The following is a 24,440-nucleotide window of genomic DNA, read 5'->3' on the forward strand; positions in this document are numbered from 1 at the left end:
ATCCAGGGAAGGATACCTTAATTCAAGAAAGGCCAATGTGTCTGAACAGCTCTGTCAACTGGAGAGGCATGCTTGTCCCTTGCTGGTCCCTTGCTCCTGGGCTCTGATGCTTTCAGCCAGTGTTCCTGTGGGGGCTCCTCACTTTGTTTCTCCAGGGCTGGATTTCATCTTTTGGCTTTCCTTGGCTCTCCCCAGGATCTGGCTTGCTTAACATCTTATGGCGATGTCTACTGGACTGCAAGCATCTCCAAACATCTGTGTCTCTGTTTACCAAGTGTCAGCGTCTGTGTCAGCTCAGCTCTGAAGTTTCTGTCAGCTCTGTCATTCCTGGCATTTCTCCAAAATGTTTCCTCTTTTAAAGGATTCTAGTAAACAAATCAAGACCCACCTGGAATGGGTGGAGTCACATCTCCATCTAATCAAAAGTTAACACCCACAATTGGGTGTGTCACATCTCCATGGAGATAATCTAATCAAAAGATTCCAATCTACATTACTGAATCAGGATTCAAAGAAACAGTTACCTCCACAGGATTGACTCAGGATTAAAACATGGCTTTTCTGGGGTACATAATACTTTCAAACCAGCACAGCAAGTGTCTCCAACACAGCTGGGTGTGTCAATGGGGGAGGGGCGCCAGCCTCTGCAGTTGGAGGGGGGGTATTTTACTTACAGTTCTGTGTTGTGATCTCATCCTTGTATCTGTTCCAGATATGCAAATGTGTGTCTGGTAGCAGGTGTGCCCCAAACAGTTGTTCTAGGCAGTTCCTGACTATTTACTAGCTGCTCTAGAGGACTAAGCTTCACACCTCACTACTTGGCCATCTTGCCCTGCCTACTGATTTGTTCTCTTCTTGCACTTTTAAAATTTTTTTATTGTCATTTTGGTTAATAGGTAACCAACTATTATTTATCAGTGACCTGTGATCCTATTAAGGCAAGTGTTCAACTCTCCTGACAGGTTTTGACATTTTGCCTTCTCATAATCAAACCCTAAAATGTACTCTTTCATTTAAAACTGTCTTTGGCATTCTCCAGAGGGGCTCTTGAAAAATCACAAAGGATTTGTTTTTTCACCTTATAAAACGGAACTAGGTTCATTTGATATTTTGCAGTTATGTGGGGAGTGTTGTGAAATTAAAAAGGATTTTCTAACCTCCTGTTGGCTAAATTTGTGTGGGAACAATGTTACCAATATAAATATGTAGAGATTATATAAGATTTCTAGAGATTTTACAGTGCTCTCTCCATCCAAATGTCCTGAACCTGACCTGACTAGTATCAGACAACAGTACGGTGTTACTGGCCATAATTTTAGGGTTAGAAAAAAGTTTTCACGGTCAGTAGCCGGAGGAGGAAGTGCATAAACGAAGTTGGATCACCACGCCTCCTTAAAATTTTCCATTTCTAAAATGCTTGGTGAGAAGGAAAAAAAAAAAAAAAAGCAGCAATATCAACAAAACACTTTTTGGGGGCGAAAACCCCACCAAGATCATCTATCATCTATCCAGCCCCCTACAGCTGCCCGTTTACCTCCCCGGGTCCGCCCAAGCCGGGGGCATCAGACTGGTCTGGGTGGCTCCGGGGGCTCCGGGCTGCGCCGACAAGGCCCTGCAGCTGCGGCCGGGCTGGGCTCCGGTCAGGGAGTCCCGGGGTCGCGGATCCTGGAGCGAGGGGAGCCGGCGGGGCGGGGGTCCCGGCTCGGGTGGAGGAGAGCTGGGGGAAGCGGAACCAGGCCCGGCAGGGAGGCCCGAGGGGGCGGAGCGGGGAGAACGGGGTGGGGGGGGCGGGGGCGGGCGGCCCCGAGGATGGGCGGGGGACCGCTCGGGCGCGGCCGGGAAGGCGGAAGGTCTCGGCGCAGCCCGGCGGCCGCGGGAGCGGCGCCCCTTCTCGCAGCTGCGGGTCGGCCGCGCCCGCGCCTCCGGCTCCGGGCGGCGCCATGAACGCGGCGCTGCTGTGGTTCTGCCACTGGAGCACCCTGGGCGTGTGCGCCGCGCTCAAGCTGCCGCAGATCGCGGCTCTCCTGGCGGCGCGAAGCGCGCGGGGCCTCAGCCTCCCGAGTTTACTTCTGGAGCTGGCCGGGTGAGGTTGGGGCGCCCCTTCCTGCACCCTGCGGGGGGTGAGGGGTGCGAGGAGCCAGGACGAGCCGCCGGGGCTCGGGAAGAAGAGCCCGGGCGGGTGGAAGCGGGGAGGCTACCGGGCACCTCGGGGCGGGACGGGAAGCGCCGGGGGCTGGAGACCGCGCCCCCCCCGGGCCGCCCACACCGGCAGCGGGCCGCAGCCTGGCGGAGCTCGCCCGTTCTGCAGGTGAGGGAATGGACAGCCGCCCGGGGACCAGACCCACGGGCCTCGAGCACGGCCGTTTGCCGTAGGAAGCGCCCCTTGCTCCTCGGGCCCCGGCGTCCTCGCCTCTGAAATGACCGCGCCCTAAAGACGCCCTGGCTTTAGCAAGGTTTCTTTGGATCCCGAGGATGGAGAGACCCTGGGGGGAGAGGAGGCGGGTCCGGCATGGGAGTGGGCAGGCGTCTGACAGGCCGGGAGGACCCGAGTGTTCCCGGACAGGATCAGTCCTTAGAAACTCGGGGCGGCGACCTGACTCTCAGTGGGAGTGACTAGAATTCGTGGAAAAACACTGTTGACAGGTCTAACCCTAGGCCTGGTCCCGCCTTGCTCCTTGGCCGCCCAGTGGTCCTTGATCCCCCCTCCCCCGCCCCCGGAGGCTCCGAGGGCTGGCCCTAGACAGACGCCCTCCCAGTAAGGAGCAAACAGGTTGACTTGATGGCCGATGCCTGGGACAGAAAGGAGCCCGGAGAGAAGAAAAAGGAGATCTCGGGTGTGGAAGTGAGGGGCCGCGCCCAGACGAGGAGGCCCTGCTGCCGGGCGTCGGGGTGCACTTTCCCAGAAAGGCCGGCAGGGTGGCGGGGGGTGGGGGGTGTGTTAAAGGGGAGCAAAGGAAGCCACCCGCAGGGATTGCTCATGTGTGGAGAGGGATGAGGGCGGGCACAGGGCGTGGGTTCCCAGTGGGGTGGGAAAGATACGGCGGGAAGCACAGATGCCTCCGGAGCTCGGGTACCCCGACTCCACTGCTTAGATTGTCATCATTTTTAACCCCCTTGCTGTAAAATGCACACCCACCAAGAGGATCAAGGGTGCAGGATCATCTTAAATCCGTGATGAACTGTCAGTTTATCTAATGGCTGACCTTAGCCGTCACCCACCCTTGTGGCAGTGGATGTGCTTCCCTTGCAGGAGCCCCAAGGGTCGCGGTTCAGGGAGAAGCAGGCTCTGTCCAGGGCGGGCTCTGTGCCCAGGTGCTGGGAGTGCAGTAAATGGCTCAGCTCCAGGGCTGTCCCCTCCTGGAAGCCCAGCTGGAAGGGAACAGAGACGTGGAGAGGTCCTGCCACCGCCAGAAGGGGACAGGCTGGGAGTGAACTGAGACTTCCTCCACAGCGATTTATCTGTGTCTGGGCATGAAACAACAGCCCTTATTACATTGTTTACCATTTCTTACACATTTTCAATGTGTCAGGCACCCGGTGTGTTATCCGCATTATCTCACTGAATCCTCACTCCAGCCTTAGGAGGTATTGAGAAGCCAGCCTGGGGGCTTATGGCAGAGCTGAGGCCTCCCAAATCCTGCCTCTTTCCATTCTGACCTCTTCTCCTCTCCTCCACTTCCCCGATTGGCTTTTTTTTTTTTTTTTTGACAATGCAAAGTTATTTATTTTCTAGTGACAACATATCCACTAAACCCCATATAATGCAGGCAGTATTTTCAGTTCTCTTTTTTTATCACAAAGTTGTGTATTCCTCACCATGATCATCTTTAGAACATTTGCATCACTCCAGAAAAAGAAATAAAAAGAAGAAAAATGAACTCATACATCCCATACCCCTTACCCCTCCCTCTCATTGATCAATAGTATTTCAATGTATCCCATTTTTACCCTTTATCTCTCCCTATTATTTATTTATTTTTAAGCTTATTTTTCTTTCACTTACTGTCCATACCCTGGATAAAAGGAGCATCAGACATAAGGTTTTCACAATCACACAGTCACATTGTTAAAGCTATATAGTTAATACAGTCTCTTCAAGAATCAGGGTTACTGGAACACCATTTAACAGTTTCAGGTACTTTCCTCCAGCCACTCCACTGCATCATAAACTAAAAAAGGGATATCTAGATAATGCGTAAGAATAACCTCCAGGAAAACCTCTCGACTCTGTTTGAAATCTCTCAGCCACTGAAAGTTTTTGTCTCATTTCTCTCTTCCCCCTTTGGGTCAAGAAGTTTTTCTCATTCCCATGATGCTGGTTCCCAGCTCATCCCCCAGCAGCAGGTCCCACGTTGCCAGGGAGCTTTACACCCCTGGGAGTCATGTCCCACATAGCAGGGCGGGCCGTGAGTTCACCTGCCAAGTTTGCTTAGAGAGAGAGAGGCCACATCTGAGCCACAAAAGGTTCTCTGGCAGTAACCCTTAGGCATAATTTTCAGTATGCTTAGCTTGTCCTTTGCAGAATAAACTTCATAGGAGCGAGCCCCAAGATTGAGGGCTCATCCTGTTGAATTGGTTGTCCCCATTGCTTGTAAGAATATCAGGAATTCCCCAGATAGGAAAGTTGAATATTTACTACTTTCTCCCAGTCCCCAAGGGGACTTTACAAATACTGTTTTATTCTCTGCCCAAATTACTCTGGGTTATATTGCAGTAACACACTGATCTGAACAAACCGACAAGGTCTGATGCCCTATTCAAGATTCCATGTAATTATGGTGTTCAAGTAAACTGACCATAGAAGTTAAATTAGATAATGTGTACCCAAAATATAAATTTTGCACCAGATAAACCTCTCTCCCTTTGGTCTAGCACAAAAGTTGAAGTCTGAAAATAGGGGCCATATCATCCTTTACCCGTATTCTGATTTACCTTGGTCCTATCCAGATGAGCTTCATTCACAGCTCTACTTGAAGTCTGATCACTTTTTCAGCTTTTTAAAGTTGCTGAGTGGGGTAGTGCTGACTTTCGTAGCTACAATGCTCTAACTCTGAGTCTCAGGTGTCACATAAATACCCAAAGTTTCTGGGAACAACCAGGTTATATACAAACAGCTCAGTATCTCAAACTAGAAATACCAGTTACAATTCCTAAATATATATGACTGCTGTAGAAGCTTACGGTCTAGGAACCTTTACATTAGGCCCCAACCTGATGATCCATGCTTACGACTTCAATTCTCTGAGTTTGTACATTATCATTAGTGCTTATGAGTGAGGCATGATGTCTTTTTGTTTCTGCCATTTCATTCAACATACTATCCTTAAGTGTCATTCACCTAGCTGCATGCCTCACAACTTCATTCCTTTTTGTAGACGCTCAGTAGGCCACAGTTCCTCCTTCCTTTCCTCAGTAATTGTATCCTTACGCCACCTCCCATCCATTGCGAATTGCTGCCTCCATAAACACCAGTGTGCAATGCTGGATTGGCTCTTGCTGCCCTCTGGTCTCACCTACAACAGCCTCTGTCCCTTCTCCAGCCCTCCTAGGTGTTAGCCGGCTGTGGCCTCAGGGGCAGTGCAGTCCTGCCTGCCTGCCAGGCTCCCCAGCCAGACTTGGGCAGGTGGCAGCCATAGTCAGAGCAGAAAGAACCCCGCCATATTCCCATCAAAGACTGCACCTGTTAGAGGGCCCTGCCTTGTCCTCAGAAGTCAGAGAACCACAAAGACAACCATCACCTGGCCTCTTTGGATCCTTATTTGAGAAAACTAACTGTAAAAAACCATTTTTGAGAGAATTGGGTAACTTGCACATAAAGTGTGTTCTGATGCCACAGAATTATTTAACTTTGGTCAACGTGATTATGAAGAGCCTGTATTTTAGAGGCGTCTCCCAAAGTGTGTAGGGGGAATGGCATGCCTGGGAATTGCTTTAAAATATTTCAGCAAAGAAAAGGACAAAATGTCACAAAATTCTATTTGTTAATGCTAGTGATGGGTATTTGGGGTTGGTCATACTGCATTCTCTGCCTGGTGTGTATGTTTGACACTTTTCACAATTTAGAAAATTCCTTCTGTTATGCGTCCATGGCTGGGGTGGAGGTAGGAGTGAGGATGGGGTGCTAAGTATGCTTTCAAGGGAAGCACATTCTTTGGGGAGAAAAGATAATTACCTCAGAGGAGGAGAAGTTCCCTGCTTTTGGAGCCCCTGGTCTGCCGCCAGGAAGAAGTCTTCAGGGAGGTGGGAAAAAGGGTTCCCTAGAAAGAGGCCTTCGCCAACCAGACCCTGACGCTGCACCTGAAGCAGTCTCCTGAAGGATTGTGTTCCAGCCATAAAGGGAAGTTTGAAGAGATGAGAATAGGCAATGCCTAGGACACTCCACCACAGGCAGGTAAAACAGCCCCGTGAGATAGGGTCTGTGGTCCCCATTTACAGGTGGAGACATCAGGATACGGAGACGTTCAGTAACTGACCAGTGGGACTGTGAACCCAGGTGGGCTCCACAGCCCGAGTTCTCCACTGTACTGCCCTAGATGCTCCACGGAGACTCCCTCCCAAAGCCCCAGCAGAGTTTAAAGATGTCTAGAAGGCGGAAGATTTAAAGGAGGAAGGGCCAGGTACACCTGCGCAGCGTGACCCGTGCGGGAAAACGCAGTGCAGAACGGAGCACCCGGAACTAGTTTCATCCATGTCAGCTGCTACCATTTTAATTTTTAGTGCAACAGAAGTCCCAGGACGCGTTCGTGGGGAGGGAGGGGGCCGGGGCTGGGAGAAGTGCCATGTGGGCACGCGGTGGAGGTTTGCTCTCCCCTTCTGCAGCCACCCTCTCCTACCCATCCTTGCGCAGGGCTCTGGCGGCACCAAGGCCACTTGCAGGTAACTCAGCCTCGGCTCTGCCTCCACTTTCCGCGGGATGCCGTTTCCAGGCGGCCCCTTCTGAATGTGAGGAGAGGAGCCCATCTCAGCTGCCCCGTGCCAGGAGGAAGGGGCCATGGGTCCTTCTTCCCAGACCTCCTGTGCCATCCCTGCTGCTCCGCTTCCTGGTTCTGGCATCACTTCCACCCCCTGCACTTGCCAGACCTGGTTTCACACCGGTGCACCCCGCGGTTTCCGGGACCCCGTGCCAGGGCAGGTTCGCTTCTAGGTTGTTGGGTGCTTGGCCTCTGACAAAGTTCCCAGAAGTCTTCCGTTTAAGTTCTAGCGCAGCCGCTTATTATCAGGCCACCAAACCTGAATGCGCACCTGTGCATGTGCACACAGGTGTATTTTTAAACCTCGGGCAAGTATGTTGGGTGGAAAACCAGGTGACTTCCCAGAGCAAGCAGGGGATAGGAACAAGCTAGCATGACTGGGTATCAGATGACTGCTCGTCTTATTTTATTAGGTGGGCATTTTAATATACTGTTTTTTTTATATGAGATGATGCTCACAATTAAATATGGTGAAGATTCCTTAGTCTTTCTTCTTATATCTCTAAAAGTGCTTTTGCTCATTCTTTCAGCCAGTGCTTGCTAGACCCCTGGCTGGCCTTGCTGCCATGAAGGGGGCAGGGGACAGTGTAGTCCCACGTCTCCAGGGCTCTCACTGACAGCTGGACCAGAAGGGGCTGCTCCTTACAGTAGGACAGGAGCTGGGCAGAAGCGCCTGTTTGTCCCCTGAAGCCAAGAGATGGCCAATTGCCATGCCCTGGCTGGCTTTGGGGGAAGCCCTGGATTTCTCTGTGACCAGTGAGACTGTGAGGATCCCTGGAAAGAGCTGCTGGTCTTGCCACGGGCCTGGCCAAGTGAGGCTTGGAGAGGTCAGGGCAGGCACTGGTGGGCCCAGGCCTGGGGGTCCCGTGTGCTCAGGGCGATGCAGGGGTCAGAGCCCCACACCCCACTCCTGCCACCTAGCCTCTGACCCTACCCTTCTCACTTCCTGCTAAGCTGAAAGCTGTACACGTGTCAGAAACAAGATCTAGGTGCGGGCACATCCTGACAAAGGACACGCTTTGTTAAAGCATGTTTCCCACTGCCCATTCCTTGCTTAAAAAATTAGAGTTGGTTAAATCCAAATGAATGGAAAGAAGGCTCTGATTTAGCCTGGGGGAAGGAAGGGACTTACTTAGAATTGGTCAAAATCCCAAGGCTAGGCCTCCACTTCCCTCCTGTCCCTTGTGGCCCAAACGCACATGGCAAGGGAGTCACACAGCTGGAGAGATGGCCTGTGGTCTAGTCCCCAGCTAGAGTTTCAATAAAAGATTGTTCTCCATGCCTTTTCCCCATTGCCCTCCTTGGCTGAGCAGGACGTTTAGAAGCTGCCTTGAACCTTCCTCCATGCAACTGAGGTTCAGAACACCATCTCCTGTGTCCAGATGGGAGCCTCAGTGGGTGATAAGCTTTTAAAAACCGTCACAGACCTGGCAACTCCCTTTGGAGTCTTCTTACCTGGAACTTTCCTTAAAGCAGTTTCTCAAAGTCTTGCCCATGTATGCAGACTTCTGAAGGCAGCGGCTGGGGCCGACCTGCTGGTGCTCAGAAGCTGTAGGGTGAGTAATTTGCAAATACCTTTCTCGAAGGACTTGATGTTAGCGGTCCTGTGTGCCCCGCTCCTTGCACAATGTGCAGCAAGTCCGGGATGCTGAAAAAAACATGAATAATATTAAATTCACACTGCATTTTTCTTGTTCTAAAACTTCTTCCTTGACTCTTCCAGGCCCCCATGTTACCAGTTCTAGGATTTCGCGATTGAATCTGTCTTCTTAGCTGCCTTAATTGCCGTGGATTGGGTCTGTGAAGGTTGATGTGTGCCCTCCCTCTCCCCAGGTTCCTGGTGTTTCTCAGGTACCAGTGTTACTATGACTACCCTCTGCTGACCTATCTGGAGTACCCCATTCTCATTGCACAAGGTAACAGACCCCCCCGTGCACACCAAGCCTGCCTTCCCACAGCCCTCTCCTCCCTCTTACCCGGGGACTCTCTCTTTCAGATGTCATCCTCCTACTCTGTGTCTTCCATTTTAATGGGAACGTGAAACAGGCTGCACCCTACTTCGCTGTGTATCCTTTCGGAATCTGAGGATGGGAAATGGGATTGGGTGTGTGGTTTGCTAATGGCGTGCATTACTAAGTGGGGACCTTAATCAGAGAGCCTCTATTTAATTATTTTTTGGTTCAACTGAAAAAGAAACTCGAATGCAAGATTCCATGTGAGCAAATATATCTACCCAGACCAGAGATGCCTGCCTGGCCACCTCCCCTCTGAGGCAGGGCATTGGGTGTTTTGCTCACAGGCAAGTGGAATGTAGACTGGTCATGCTAAACCCTCTGCCAAGAGCAACAGGGTCCAACTTTTTTCTTTTATCTGAGACATTTCTCCTTCCCTGGAAGTGTCCCAGAAGGATTCAAAGCAATAAGAAAGAGAATATCTGGCATTTAGCACTGCAGCTTCCCCTGTGTTAGCTGGCTTACTACTTATTACTGATGTGGATTCAAAAGTGAAAATCAGGCCTGCAGGCAACCACATTCAATGCAAGCCTCAGTGAGTGCTAAGGAGGGTAGTAGGGAGGCCTGGCCATGCACAGATGTGCCCCCACTCACAGGCCATGCCGTGGATGCAGAAGAGGCTTTCATGTCACCTCACTTCGTAAAATATCTTGTTGAACTAAGCACTCCTTAAAAGGCCTGTGAAGCCTTCTAAATGGCAGCCATTTAATCCTGCAACATCTATGAAATGGTTTGGACTTTTCTTTCTCCTCCAATTTTTATTATTTCTTTTCTTCTGCTCACTTTGGATTTAATTTGCTCTTCTTTTTCTAGTTGCCTAAGGTGGAAGCTTAGATTATTGATTTTACATTTTGGTTCTTTTCTATGCATTCAGTACTATAAATTTCCCTCTAAGCAGTGCTTCTGCTGCATCCCACGAATTTTAATTAGTTATATTCTCACTTTCATTTGGTTCAAGAAATTTGTTCATTTCTCTTGAAATCTTTCTTCTGACCCATGTGCTGTTTTGTTTTGTTTTGCCTTAACCATTCTGTTTTTTTAATTAGAGAAGCTGTGGGTTTACAGAACAATCATGCATAAAATACAGGATTCCCAGAGACCACTGTGTTAGTTTGCAAGCTGCCAGAATGCAATATACCAGAACTGGATTGGCTTTTATAAAGGCGTATTTAATAAGCTACAAGTTTACAATTCTAAGGAAGTGAAAATGTCCAAATTAAGGTACCATCAAGAGGTCACCTTCACTCAAGAAGAAAGGCTGATGGGTCAGGAACACCTGCCAGCTGGGTAGTCGTGGGGCTGGCATCTGCTGGACCCTTGCTCCTGGGCTCTGTTGCTTTCAGCCTCTGTTCCTGTGGAGGGTCCTCATTTTACTTCTCCAGGGCTGGCTTTCATCTCTTGACCTCCCTTGGCTCTCTCCAGGTTCTGACTTGCTTAACATCTCATGGCGACGTCTGCTGGGCTCCAGGCATCTCCGTATCTCTGTTCTCCAAAGCAACTGTTCTCCAAGCATCTACATCTGCTCTCTCTGTAGGCTCTGAGGCTTCTGTCATTTCTGCCAGCTCTGAAGTTTCTCTCCAAAATGTCTCCTCTCTTAAAGGATTCCAGCAAACTAATCAAGACGCACCTGGAATAGGTATACTCACATCTCCCTCTAATCAAGGTCACACCCACAAGTGGGCACATCACATCTCCTTGGAAATAATCTAATCAGAAGTTCACACCCTACAGCGTTGAATTAGGATTAAAAGAAACATCTGCTCCCACAAGATTGGGTCAGGATCAAAACATGGCTTTTCTAGGGTACATCATCCTTTCAAACCAACTTATTGTTATCACCTTGCATTGGTTTAGAACACTTTTTATAATTGACAAAATCACATTTTTACAATTGTACTATTAACACAGTCCGTGGTTTAATATAGAGTTCACTATACAGTGTAGTTCTATGGATTTTTTTAAAATTTTTATTGTTACCAACCTAATACTTCCTCTTTTAATTATACACAGATATATATTTGCATTGTTAATTGTGTTCTCAAATGTGTGCCACCGTCATCACCTTCCATAACCGGAACATTCCCATCATTCCAAATGGGAACACGGTCCATTTTAAGCCTTAACTTCCCATTCCCTATCCCATCCCATCCCCTAGTAGCCAGTATTCTAGATTCTGACTCTATGAGTTTGCTTATTCTAGATATTTTATGTGTGATTTTGAAGTGTGTTGTTTAATCTCCAAATAAAGATGGATGGGATTTTCCATCCATCTTTCTGTTAATGAGCTGTTTACTCCTATGTCCATCTTCATGGTGGGGAAGGTGTTGGGGTGCCACAAGTTCACGGCCTGTGTCCCTGATCATGGTGAGGCTGTTGGCCTGGACTGAGGGTAGCACCTGGCCCTGGAGTCGGACAGCACAGGTTCCACCCCTGCCACCTGTGTGCCCTTGGGCCCTGACCTTAGGCCCTCTAAGCTGCAGTTGCCCCATCTGTGAAATGGGCATGGTCAGGCCCACCTTCTACAAATGCCAGCAATGCAGGAGAAGCGAAGCTGAGTGGTCAAGCCTCGGTAGCTGTTGCTCGTAGAATGGAAGCTCTGGAGCCAGTATTCCTAGGGGGGAGCTGGAAGCAGACTCCAGTTCTAACTCCCTGCTTTTCTCATCGAGTTTTAAGTTCCCCTGTTTCAGTTTCCCTTGCAGAAAGGAGGGACCACTCAGCTGTTTTTCTCTTCAGCATCTCAAAGTCAGCCGCAGCTAGCTAAAGGATTTTAAACATAGAGTACTGTATGGGTGAAAAGCAGTATGATTTTAAAATAGAGTGCAGCCACTTGGGCAGGCCACAGTGGCTCAGGAGACAGAGTGCTCGCCTGCCAGGTGGGAGATCCAGGTTCGATTCCCGGTGCTGCCCATGCGAGAAAAAGATGCAGCAACTTGTCTTTGGGCACATGGTGAGGCTGTAGATTGGAACGGAACATTTGAGTGGTGATGGTGGCATCAGTGAATTATCTCGTAACTATTGGGCGCTGGAGGCAGCTCTGCAGTATTGGCCAGATGTTTAAAACCTCCTGCCAATTAGGACGAATAATGGAAACAAATAAGTGGGATTGCCAAATCAATAGTGAATAATTTTTTTAGTAAAAGCATACTAAATATAGTGTATTATTAATCTGAAATTCATATTTAACTGAGTGCCCTGCATTTTTATTTGCTAAATATGGCAACCCTACTGAAAAGTCATCTCTAGGATTTCAGTAATTGTACAGCTAGTCAAGTGTTATAAAATTTCTTATATTTGGAATAAATGGGATGAGGTGAATGGTACAGAATTGGGCAAAAAATACCACAGAAACTAGTTTTTAAAATTGAATTAGAGAACGCTTTTTAAAACAGACTCATGTTGCCATGCTGGTGGTGACCAGCTGGCTAGTATTTAGTTCTACTGACTTTTAGCAAAGGGCATTGTCTGTTTCAATCTCGTTTAATTAATGTTACACTTATCATCTATGACCTACTGGACCCCTACTGTGTGCCACCAGGCATTTTTATCCCCACACTGTCCTGGCCACTGCCTCTCCTGTGCATGCATCAGCTTCCCCAGCCAAGCTCTTTGTTCCTGCAATATCATGAAAAGGTCAGAATGAGCACCCAGCTTCACTTCTCCATCTCACAGCATTGCCTACCACAGTCCATCCTTTGTGCAGTGGAGCTAGTGGGAAAGGGGGGAAATCAGTGAACAGAATTTCACTCTATACCATCTTGCAGAACATTCTTGCTCTATAATATTGGATCTTTTTTTTTTAATGCTTGGTTTTTGTCATCAAATTAGAGATAGTCATGGAATTAAGTGGGCAGTTAAAAGAGTCTCAAATGTTCCCAATCCTAGGGAATGGTCCACGAACACAGATTTATTCATATATCCGTACTTCTATTTGATAATCTGCTTTCGTTCTTTTGCTTGGAGCAAGTTTTCACTTGAACCCAACTTTTCGTTTTTTCCAAATCAAACAAGTCCTAACAGAATTTTCCCCTTACAGGCCTGGTTTATATTTCTGTGGTCTTGTTTTCTTTCCTGGAGACAGAACGCTTTGAGCTTGGGGCTGGGAATTAGAGCTGCCAGCAACACACTGTTGTCTCCCTTAACACTTGATAAGATTTGTTTCCTCTTGGTTTGTCCTCACTCTGCAGAAATGGATCATCGATCTGGCCATGGTAAGTTCTTCTTGAAAAAGTTTTTGAAATAGCAGCCTGTCCTTTCTCTCCTCCCCATGCCATCGCCCATTATAGCTCAAATATTTGATCGTTTTTGAGCTATACTAAGGGGTAAGGGAGTGAAAGTGCAGTGCTATCCAAATATTAGAAAACATTTTTCTTATTTAAACAGGTGGCAAAGTTTCTTTTTGGGGGAACCATAGAGAAGTGGATAAGTTTCGGATTGGGTTAACAATGATGTGTTAGCCACATATTCATTATTTTCTGACTTTGCCCCCAAACATTTTTTTTCTCCTTGGTGTTACTTGGTTATGGGCCAACAACTTCCATGGAGTGAGAGTAGGACGCACCTGACCACAGATGTCACTAAGGTGACTGCGGCAAACTTTTGCGCCCGGTGAGAAAAGGAGAACCAACCAGTTCATGGTCACAGGTTACAGCCTGCTATACTCACTGACAAATTTTATAATCCCAGAACACCTTGACAGTGACCCTTCCTTTGAAAGTGGATTTGATTCTTTGTGTTGTATTTCACCCTTCTGGATTCAGTGAGGTTCTGGTGGTTTGGAATGTGATTCAGGCTACCCAGCAGTGAACTTTCACCCCCAAGAAACGTTACTCCGGGAATATTGTGATTAACGGATTGTTAGGGAATTGGGTCTGAAGGTCAAAGGCTTCAATTTTTGTTTGTTTCTTCTGTGCACGACCAGGGATCTATTGTAACCACATATTGATGTTATAATATTCCTCAGTGGTAGTTCCTGTTTATTTCTTCATCAAGCATGGCTCTGTGCTGTTACGGTTCATAATCTCTCGTTCATTCACCCAGGATGTATTCATTGTGTCCCTACACTGTGACCAGCACTGGGCCTAGAGGAAGCAAGAGGGTTGGTCCTGAGGGTTGTGGGGCCAAAGAAGAGGAGAAAGAGCATGGGCTTGGGAATTCATACATCACCGTAAAATCCTAGATTTCTATAGCGGTGTCGTTTGAATTAGTGAAAAGTTCGAATTATAGACTGTTTATAAAGAAACAGTTTCATTGTGTTCAAATGCAAGTACCAGTTCAGACTTACAAGCCTTTGTGTTTCCACAGAAGTCCTACATTGTGCTTTAATGGTTAGATAATTTGATAATTCACATACATAAAGATAGGATGAGATACTTAAAAATATTCTTCATGACAGCTTTAACATCCCTTCTCCATGCCAATTGTGTTCTATAAGACTCTTATTTATAGAAAAATATAATAATCTCCAGTTGAATATGTCTCCTAAGACTATCTAGGCCTTGGCTATGGCCCAAACGAAAACTGCTTCATGAATTTAAAGGTGGTGTTTTCTTCTGAAAGACACGTGTGGCAGGACATCTAGCTGATGAGTTTCTGTTTAGCACCCCTGTCCCCACAGTGTGGTCCCTGCTCGAACAGGTCTGTGTCTCCCTCTGTGTTTGCAAGTTTCCTGACTGCTCCTCATCCTGACCTCCAAATGGGCACAGGCTCATGCTGATCTTGTGTTCTCACTAGTTTGCAGATGCATTTCTTCTCCATCCCTACCACCTGTCTAGTTCAGGTTGCCTGGATTGCACAATAGCCTCTTTCCCCACAGGTCTCCCTGCTTGGGTCCAATCCACTTTCAAGGCATCTGAGCCCAGATCCCAGTATACCTGTCCTTGGATCTGACAACAGGCTGTGGGCCCTAGCTTGTCCCCTCTGTCTGAGATAGGCCCCCTGCCTTTCTCTACAACTCTTACTTGTCTAAGTAACCTCTTTCTTCCTATATCATCCTGTGTTCATTTTTATCATTGCACCTGCCAGATTGTGTTATTATTAAGGATTTGTTCATTTAATGAAGATTTGTTGAGTGCCTACTGTGAGCCAGCACTGTTACAGGTAATGTGGGCCCAGCAGAAAACAAAACAAGTCCTCCCCTCATGGAGCTTTCATTCTGTTGGGGAGATATTAAGCAAACATGTTACTTTTATCGACGACACCAATGTCTTTCATTCATGTTGCTAAATCCAGCAGCCAATTCTCATTCCTCATTTTACTTGACGTCTCTCTAGTATTTGATGCCATGTTTCCAGCCTTCCTCCTTGAAACACTTTTCTTCATTCAGCTTCTACTATACCTCACTTCCCTGTTCTTCTTTCCACCTATTCCTTTCTAGTCATCTTAGCAGGTTCCTTGTCATCTTTACTGTTTCTTAGTGGCCTTCACTGGTTCCTAATCATCTTCCCTGGTTCCTACTCATCTCTGCTGGTTCCTGTTTCCGTCACTGTTTCCTAGTGGAGCCTTTGCTGCTTCTTAGTTGTCTTTGCTGGTTCCTTGTGGCCTTCACTGGTTCTTAGTGGCCTTTGCTGTTTCCTAATCATCTGTGCAGGTTCCTAGTCATCTTCCCTGGTCCCTACTCATCTCTGCTGGCTCCTGCTTCCTTCACTGATTCCTAATGGAGACTCTGTTGGTTCCTAATCACCTTTGCTGGTTCCTAGTCATTTTTGTTGGTTCCTAGCCATCTTTCCTAGTCATCTTCTTTGGCTCCTTGTCATCTTTGCTGGTTCCTTGTGGACGTCACTGGTTCCTAATCATCTTTTCTGGTTCCTGCTCATCTCTGCTGGTTCCTAGTGGAGCCTTTGCTGCTTTCTAGTTATTTTCGCTGGCTCCTTGTGGCGTGCGCTGGTTCCTTGTCATCTCCTTTGGTTCCTGGTTGTCTTCTCTGGTTCCTAGTCATCGTCACTCATTCTTACTTGTCTTTGCTGGTTATTCTCATCCCCCTGACTTCCTCAGTGTGGAGGTTCTGCAGTGCACTGGCAAACACTGCAGATATCCAGCCACCACCTTATCAGCCACAGGTATGGGATTAATAAACAGCTCACACTTAAGATGTCTAAAACTGAGTCTCTCATAGACTTCCCTGTCTCTCTTTCATAGCCAGTGTGCACCGCCTGTAGTCTTATCTATTTCATTTAAAGGCAACTCCATTCTTCCAGTTGATAAGGCCAAAAACATTGGAGTTTGGAATCACCTCTGACTTTTTTTCTCTCCCATCCTGCAGGCAATCTCTCAACAAATCCTGCAGCTTTACCTTCAACATAAATCCCGGATCCACCATTTCTTGCCTCTTCTGTTGTTACCATCCTGGTCCAAACTTAGATTTTTGGATTAACCTCTTAACTTGTCTTGTCTCCTTGCTTTCACCTTGGCCTCCCATCGGTCTGTACTTAGCCCAGCTGCTGGAGAAGGCATATCTGCTGTTGGAGAGACTGTTAAATACCTGGGCTGGGCCCACTTCGAGATGGAGAGTACTGTACAGTGCTGCAGGTTTATTTGTGAGGATCTTCTCTCCTGACAGGTAGCAGCAAGGTAGCAGAATGCTGATTAGAATAGCCAGAAATTTATAGAACCAGTCTGCCAAAGCTTAATGCTCTGAGTTTATAAGTCTGTCAGTTCAGAGAAGCATGGTTTTTCCCCAGGCTCTAAAAGGCAGTAATACCTAGATCTTCATATTTTTGTTGCAGGGATGGTGACAGATAAGCTTCTGTGGCCAAAGCAAGCGGTTTCTTCTTACTCTGAACTTCCAATTAGCTGCAAGCTGTTAAGCAGTTAATACTGAGGATTTGTAACCCCAGTCTCTTCAGGAGAATATTTTCACTTGCCTTATGGTTGGTTCTCCTCCCATCTTCTGCTTCTGTAAAATAGTAAAGAAAAATTGTGTGCCCGATATAGATCTGGTCAATTTTTCATCTATTTTTTCAATTATCAGAGCACTCACTGTGCTGTTTTGTAATTACCTTTTTTTTTTAATAACTGACTAGACTCTGAGCTCAGAGGGACTGGTTGCTGCTACATCTGTATAGTAGCAATATTATTTCCTTTTCAAGAGGTTTGGCTTTTATTTCCATCTAAACGAAAGCAGTAATCTGAAGAAATGAATTCACAGGCAGCCTAAGGTTTAGAACATGGACTCTGAGCTAGGACTACTGGGGCCTGAAATCTGGCCCCGTGGTGGCTTTTGGATTGTAGACCAAGTTGCTTAATCTCTTTATACCTTAGTTTCTTCATCTGTAAAATTAAGATAAAAATAGTGACTATTTAATAAAATTCAATTGAGAATTGAGTTCTTATTCGGAAAAAACTTAGAAGGGTTTCAGGTTCATAATGAGGACTATATACATATTTGTTCAATAAAATAAGAGCCTTTCTCAGTGGGCATTAAGCATGAAACATCTTGCTTGTTACTTGCCTTCTGGGGTCTCCATTCCCACAGCCCTTTTTCTGCCCCAGTATGGAGCTTGCAATGATCATCCCCCACTTTAAGACTGAATTCTTTGGACCAGAAATGGTAAATTTGCTTTCCAACATTATATCCCCAGTGTCTGGAACACAGAAGGTATTAATTTCCATTAACATCTCACATTCAACGTCATAGTTGAATGACCAAAAGTTTGGAATTAATGGGTTTTAAATAAATGTCTCCCCGTTGCATTCTTTTCTTACCAAACTTTAGGTTTTGACCTTGTACAAATTGGTTATTGCTTGACCTAGAAATTTGGCTTCAAAGGTGCTCTCAGTATCAGGTACTCTTTTGCTTTTTTAGCACATGGTCTCCTGACTTTCTCATTTTTTTCTCTGTAAACAGAATTTATGTACTCTCATTAGTGCGGCAAGTAAGTTTGCTCAACTCCAGTGCCTGTGGAAGACAAGGGACTCGGGAGCTGTGAGTGTGCTGACTTGGAGCCTTGCTTCATACACTTGTGCAAGTAAGAAAAAGACTCAGATGCTGGGGGTGGGGGTGGGGGGGATTTGTCAGTTTGAACATGTGTTGATTTGGGGTCTGAGTGTTGTGATACCTTGACTGGTAACACTTTGCAAATAGCTATTTTGATGCATCCTTTTAAATAAGTGTATACATATTTAGAAGGTGATTTAATGCAGACTGCGCTCTATTTTCTGCAAGTTCTGTATCCCAGTTGGCCACGTAAATAAATAAATAAAAAGGTGGAGGCATCTCTAAAGATCTGTTCTAATATTTATAGTCTTCTCATTCTTTGAAAAGCATCCCCAGGTTGATTATACTGAATCCACTAATTAAAAAAAAATAAATCCAATAGTTTTTAAAATTTTGAATCTTCATGAGGAATTAAAGATTAAAATTATGAAAATCATGCATTAGCTTTTGGGTATGAATGTAATACGTTGTTTGGTCACACCTTTAGAATTTCCATTGTTTACTTGGATTCTTGCAAGAACTACCTAGAATAATTAAAACATATTTAAAATTTAGGCTATTACATTAATTATGGTTTTAGATATTTCAATTATTCTTCATCATGGTTCTTCTATATCTTAAAAGGCCAGCTTCTCCTTTCAGGGTTGCTAGTATGGGTCATTGTGTTATGAGTTATTTAAAATGAAATTTCTTATCCTTGAGTGTGATTTTTTTTTTTATCCTTAAGCTATTGACATGCTATTGTATAATCTGATTTCTGGAATTTCAAATTAGATATATTATTTATTAGCTTCCTAATTTATCTTCCAAGGCTTTAGTCTTTAAGTGTTACTTATGAAATTGTTTTTTTTATTTTAAGGAAATCTTGGGAACTTATAACTACAGAGACCATATACTACATTTCATTCTTTTTGCATGACGCCCTATGTTTAACAAGTACTTAAAACATTTATTGATTAGATGAAAACAAGCTGGGGACTGTAATTTTATGGGAAAAAATGAACTGGTTCAAAACCCAATGCTCCTTTTGACAGATTAGGCTAACGACTTCAACATTCAGAATTTAGAAATGAGTAAAATGTGCATTTTTAGCATTTTTAACATCCAAGTTTTCTTTAGTTGGTTACTGTATTCTGGTTCCTGTTGGAGCCATCACTACTGTGTACACTTATTAAAAGTCTTTTTAAGAGTTTGCATGACATTGTACATTTTAAATATGTGCAGTCTTATTAGAAAAGAGCCACATTCATTTATTCATATATTGTCTACCACTGTTCTCTTGCTAGTGTGTGCACTCTAGACCTTCAGCTACTGTGTAAGATCAAAGGCAGAGAGGTTTTTTATGTCTAGAACCTAAGTTTTCTGTAACATATAATCTAAATCACCCTCTCTGGAGAGCTCATCTAAACCCAAACTCCTAGAGCCCAGAATGGGAATGAGGCCTTGTAATTCTCTCTGTCTTAATATGATACCAGGGTCCATCACAGACAATGTGGGCTGATAAATAAAAAGTATTCGTCGGGTCTCTTGAAGATCTTAAGTGAAAAAAAATATGTACATCTCTATCATCTCTATCTACATCTGTATCTATGTCTATAAGAAACTATTAAACTCTCCCTGGGAAATCCCAGATCCCTCCCAACAACCACTGGGGACTCCAAGAAAATAAGCCAGGCCCTGGATTGTAAGGCTTACTCTTAGGAAACTTATTTCTGTAGGGAGAAGCTAAGACTACTCATAAACGAGGCCTAAGAATTGCTTCCAGGAAGCCGTTTTGTTGCTCAGCTGTGGCTTCTGCCTCTCACAAAGCCCAGCTCTGCAAGTAAAATCACTGCCCTCTCCCCTATGTGGCACAAGCCATTCAGGGGTGAAAATCTCCAGGCAACATGGGCGTGAGTTCCAGGGGTGAGTGCGGTCCTGGCACTGTGGGTTCGACAACGCCTTCCTGACCAAAGCGGGGAGAAGAGGTGTAATAAAATAAGGTATCAGTGGCCAAGAGAGATCAAATGGAGTCAAGAGGCTGTTCTGGGGGCTGCTTTCACGCAAGCTTCAGTTAGTTAGCGCTAATTGCCACAGTTTGCTAAACTCCAACCAACACCACTCCTGATAACTCTTAAGAACACTTAAGGCTCAAACTGAGATTCCATGAAGGTTTCATGCACTTACGTTTGCCTTCCTGGAACCTATAACCGTTACCCTGAACCTCAGAGGGACCAGCCTCTCCAGGATTATCAGCTAATTACATCCCCCTATCCTTTAGTGTGGACACCCCTTCTAAACATGAAAAAGTCAGAACAAGCATTGCCCAAAGACCCCTATAGATTGGGAAACTAATATTCCTTCCAGCTTCCAGTGTTTTGGAGCAGCTAGAAGGAAAAATCTGAGATGATGGAATAGTAGCCCATGACAAAATCTGGGATCTTTTCTGTAACTGCATGTTGCAGAGTGCTTTGAAAATTATTCCTTTTTTCTTTCTTTGCTTTGTATATATATTTTATGATATAATACAAAAACATCAAAAACAACAACAACAAAGAAACCTCCATACTATTTGTTTTTGTTTTTGTTTTCTTTAACAATGCATACCCATCCTGCCAAAACAAGAAATTAAGAGGAAAAAGAAAAAGTTTGCATGAAAGTTGACTCCTTGCCCACCTTTCAAACGGGTTCATCTTCTTGCCAACACTTAAGCTCTATCTCCTCTATTTAAATCATTGATTTACTTATCAACTGTTTACATGTTTCTGTGCACAGATCCTTTGTTCATCAAATTGGGAACAACAAATTTTATAAAGTTTGGTCCCTGCACTTCAGGGCCTCCAGTTTAATTGCAGAACCAAAGATGTTCTTTATCAATATATGCTAAAAGAACAGTATTAAGCGGGACAGATTTTTGTGGAGTTTGGGTTAGGAAAGGGATGCCTTGAGTTACAGGGAATGGTGTGTCTGCATCCCAGTTTGGGTCTTTTCGTGTGTTTTAAAAATGACCACAGTCCCTTTAAACTGCTACCCCAGTTTACTAAGTGCTTACTAAGTGAAATGCTGCACCAGGAAAATGAATTAAACTCGGCAGTTCTAATTAGACCCCTAGAAAAATCATATTCCTTTCTGGGCCTCAGTTTCCTTATCTCCCCAATATTTATAAAATACGGGGTATTCAGTGATTTAAAAACATTATTTTTGCTGGGTGGATATAAAGTATTTGTAAATAAAAGGTAATTTTTAAAAAAACATTGTTTTTAATTAGTGGGTTCCTTTTATTTAAAAGAAATCTTACCCAGAACTTCAATATGTAAATAAGATTTTTTTTAACATTTTTTATTGTGAAAAAATATATACATATTTTAAAAAGCAATACTTTTCAAAGTACATTGTAACAAGTGGTTACAGAACAGGTTTCAGAGTTTGATATAGGTTATAGTTCCACAATTTCAGGTCTTCTCTTCTAGCTGCTCCATGACATTAGAGACTAAAGGAAGTATCAAAATAGTGATTTAGCAGTCATACACATTTGTTAAATCCTATCTTCTCTGTTATAACTCCTCCTTCTCCTTTGATCCTTCTCCCAATTCCTTTTCCCAATCTTTAAGGGTATTTAGGCTAAGCCTAGTCTAGCTTTTTCATGTTGGAAAGGGGTGTCGATAATATGGGATGGGGGATGGAACTACTTGATGTTCTGGAGAGTCTGGCCCCTTTGGGTTTCAGGACTTATCTGGCCTAGGAACCCATCTGGAAGCTATAGGTTACTGGAAAGTAATCTTAGTGTGTGCAACTTTTGTAAAATCTCAGATAGAGCCTTAGGTATTCTTTAGGGCTAGCAGGAATGGTGTTGGTTGGGATTTGACAAACTGTGGCAGTACTATCTAGCTGAAGCTTGCATTAGAGTAGCTTCCAGAATAACATATCGGCTCCTTTTAAATTCTCTTGGCCACTGATACCTTACTAATTTACTAATTTACCTTAGACCCAACCAGACTGGCTTTGTTTTGAACTCTGATTGAGGCCTGCTGTCTTTCTTGGTTACTCTGTTATGTATAGCTATGCTAACTTTCAGGCCGGTAGCACTCTATTTCTGGGTCCTGGGTGTCACAGAGCTACTCAAAGTTCCAAGGACATACTAGCTGATACACTATATCTCAGTGTCTCAGAATCCAGAAATACATCTACAACTTCAGACCAAATGTGGCTGCTATGAGGGTTTACAATCTAGGCTCCCATTTTCTTATAAGTATTTTCTGAGAGAGACCTTAGCATATTTGCTCTTTTGTTTCTGGCTTATGTTGCACAACACATTGTCCCTAAGGTTTGTTCCGTTTGTTGCGTACCCCTTCTTTTTGTAGCTGCACCAAATTCTATCATATAAATGTATCACCGTTCGTCATTGTGCTTCTCAGTCATTGCATCCTTTGGCTCCTTCTATCTGTTGGACATCATGGGTGATGTCCAAATAAACCGTGTCTTAAAGTATGTTCATTTGGTTGTACAAGCAGCAGTACTCTCAATTTTAGACAATTTTCATTGGTCCAAAATGACAGAGAACCAGCAAACACAACATCACCAACTAACAAATCAAAACTACCCGTTACCACTTGTCCCTGCCCCCAACCCCAGTTAGTTGCCCCTGGTAGAGCTATGGTGCAGTTGATGTCTTCCTGTTAACTATTGGCCATAGCATGCATCTTTAGTTTCCTTCCTATATCCCTGTTATTGACTTTTTGTCCACTATCAAACCATCGAAATAGTTCATGTGAGAACCTATTTATAATCATAAATGTAATCAGTAGGTTACATGGCACTATACATCCCCTTTTCAATCATATTCATCTTCAATATGGTAGCGGTACTTATAAACCCAGTAATTAGTTACCATCACTTCTATCTGTTCCCTTGCATTTAAATTCAGTCTCTTTGGGTAGCCTTTCCTCAGTCTCTAGCTTTTCTGTACCTGTATATCTGCTATATTCTACAGTGTAACCTCTGAGGTTACCTTTACCAGAGTCATAATAATGAAATCATACAGTATCTGTCCTTTTGTATCTGACTTATTTCACTCAGCATTATGTCCTCAGGGTTCATCCACATTGTCATATATTTTGGGACCTCATTTCATCTTACTGCTGCATAATAATTCCATCGTATGATATACCAGTTTTTGTTTATCCACTCATCTGTTGATGGGCACTTGGATTGTTTGCATCTTTTGGCAGTTGTGAATAGTGCCACTGTGAATATTGGTGTGCAAATGTCTGTTCATGTCACCGCCCTTAGCTCTTCTGGGTATATACCAAGTATTGGTATTGCCAGGTCATAAGGCAACTCAATATTTAGTTTCCTGAGCAACCACCAAACTGTCTTCCACAGTGGCTGCACCATTATACATTGCCACTAACAGTGAATAAATGTTTCTATTTCTCCACATCTTCTTCAACATTTATAGCTGTCTGTTTAATAGCAGCCATTCTTATAGGTATGAACTGATATTTCATTGTCATCTTAGTTTGCATTTCCTTTATAACTAAAGAAAATGAGTATCTCTTCATGTGCTTTTTAGCCATCTGTATTTGCTCTTCAGAAAAATGTCTTTTCATATATTTAGCACATTTTATAATTGAGGTGTTTGGTTTTTTGTTGTGTGGTTTCTTTATGTATACAGGATATCAAACCTTTGTCCAATATGTGATTTCCAAATCTTTTCTCCCATTGGGTTGGTTGCCTTTTCACCTTTTTTAACTAAGTCCTTTGAGGCACAGAAGGTCTTGATCTTAAGAAGTTCCCATCTGTCTATTTTTCCTTTCACTGCTTGTGCTTTAGGTATAAAGTTTAAGAAGCTACCTTCTACCACTAGGTCTTAAAGATGTTTCCCTACACATTTTCTTCTAGAAGAAGCTTTACTTCTTCTTTTCCTTTTCGATGCCTTTTATTTCTTTCTCCTGTCTAATCACTTCAGCTAGACCTTTAGGTACGATATTGAATAACAGAGGTGACATTGGGCATCTTGTCTCATTCCCAATTTAGAGGGAATACTTTCAGTCTCTTACTATTAAGTATGATGCTGGCTGTAGGTTTTCATATTTGTCTTTTATGATATTGAGAAAGTTTCCTTAAACTCCTACCTTTTGAAATGTTTTTATCAGGAAGGATGTCGGATTTTGTTGAATGCTTTTTCAGCATCAATTGATATGATCATGTGATTTTTCCCTTTCAATTTGTTAATGTGCTGTATTATGTTGATGATTTTCTTGTGTTGAACCAACTTTGCATTCCTGGCATAAACCCCATTTGGTCACGATGTGTAATTCTTTTAATGTGTCATTGGATCCGATTTGCTAGTATTTTGTTAAAAATTTGTCTGTCTGTGTTCATTAGGGAGATTGTTCTGTAGTTTTCCTTTCTTGTAGCATCTTTACCTGGTTTTGGTATTAGAGTGATGTTAGCTTCATAAAATGAGTTAGATGGCATCCCTTTTTCCTTGCTTTTTTGGAAGAGTTTGAACAGGATTGGTGTTAGTTCTTTCTTTTTAGAACT

The 24,440-nt window shown here is 44.3% G+C and overlaps 1 protein-coding gene across 1 annotated transcript in view; it reads left to right on the forward strand.

Moving 5' to 3' along the window:
• Positions 1–1,846: 1,846 nt before the first annotated feature.
• SLC66A3 (solute carrier family 66 member 3) overlaps positions 1,847–24,440 on the forward strand; it is a 30,560-nt gene continuing 7,966 nt past the window's right edge. The window contains exons 1-5 of the mRNA XM_077153220.1: positions 1,847–2,083; positions 8,805–8,887; positions 8,968–9,037; positions 13,134–13,191; positions 17,826–17,946. Coding sequence (XP_077009335.1) covers positions 1,941–2,083; positions 8,805–8,887; positions 8,968–9,037; positions 13,134–13,191; positions 17,826–17,946 — 475 coding nt within the window. The 5' untranslated portion in view covers positions 1,847–1,940. The remainder of the gene's footprint in view (positions 2,084–8,804; positions 8,888–8,967; positions 9,038–13,133; positions 13,192–17,825; positions 17,947–24,440) is intronic.

Source organism: Tamandua tetradactyla, chromosome 3 (genome assembly GCF_023851605.1).
Source record: "Tamandua tetradactyla isolate mTamTet1 chromosome 3, mTamTet1.pri, whole genome shotgun sequence".
Lineage (NCBI taxonomy): Eukaryota > Metazoa > Chordata > Mammalia > Pilosa > Myrmecophagidae > Tamandua > Tamandua tetradactyla.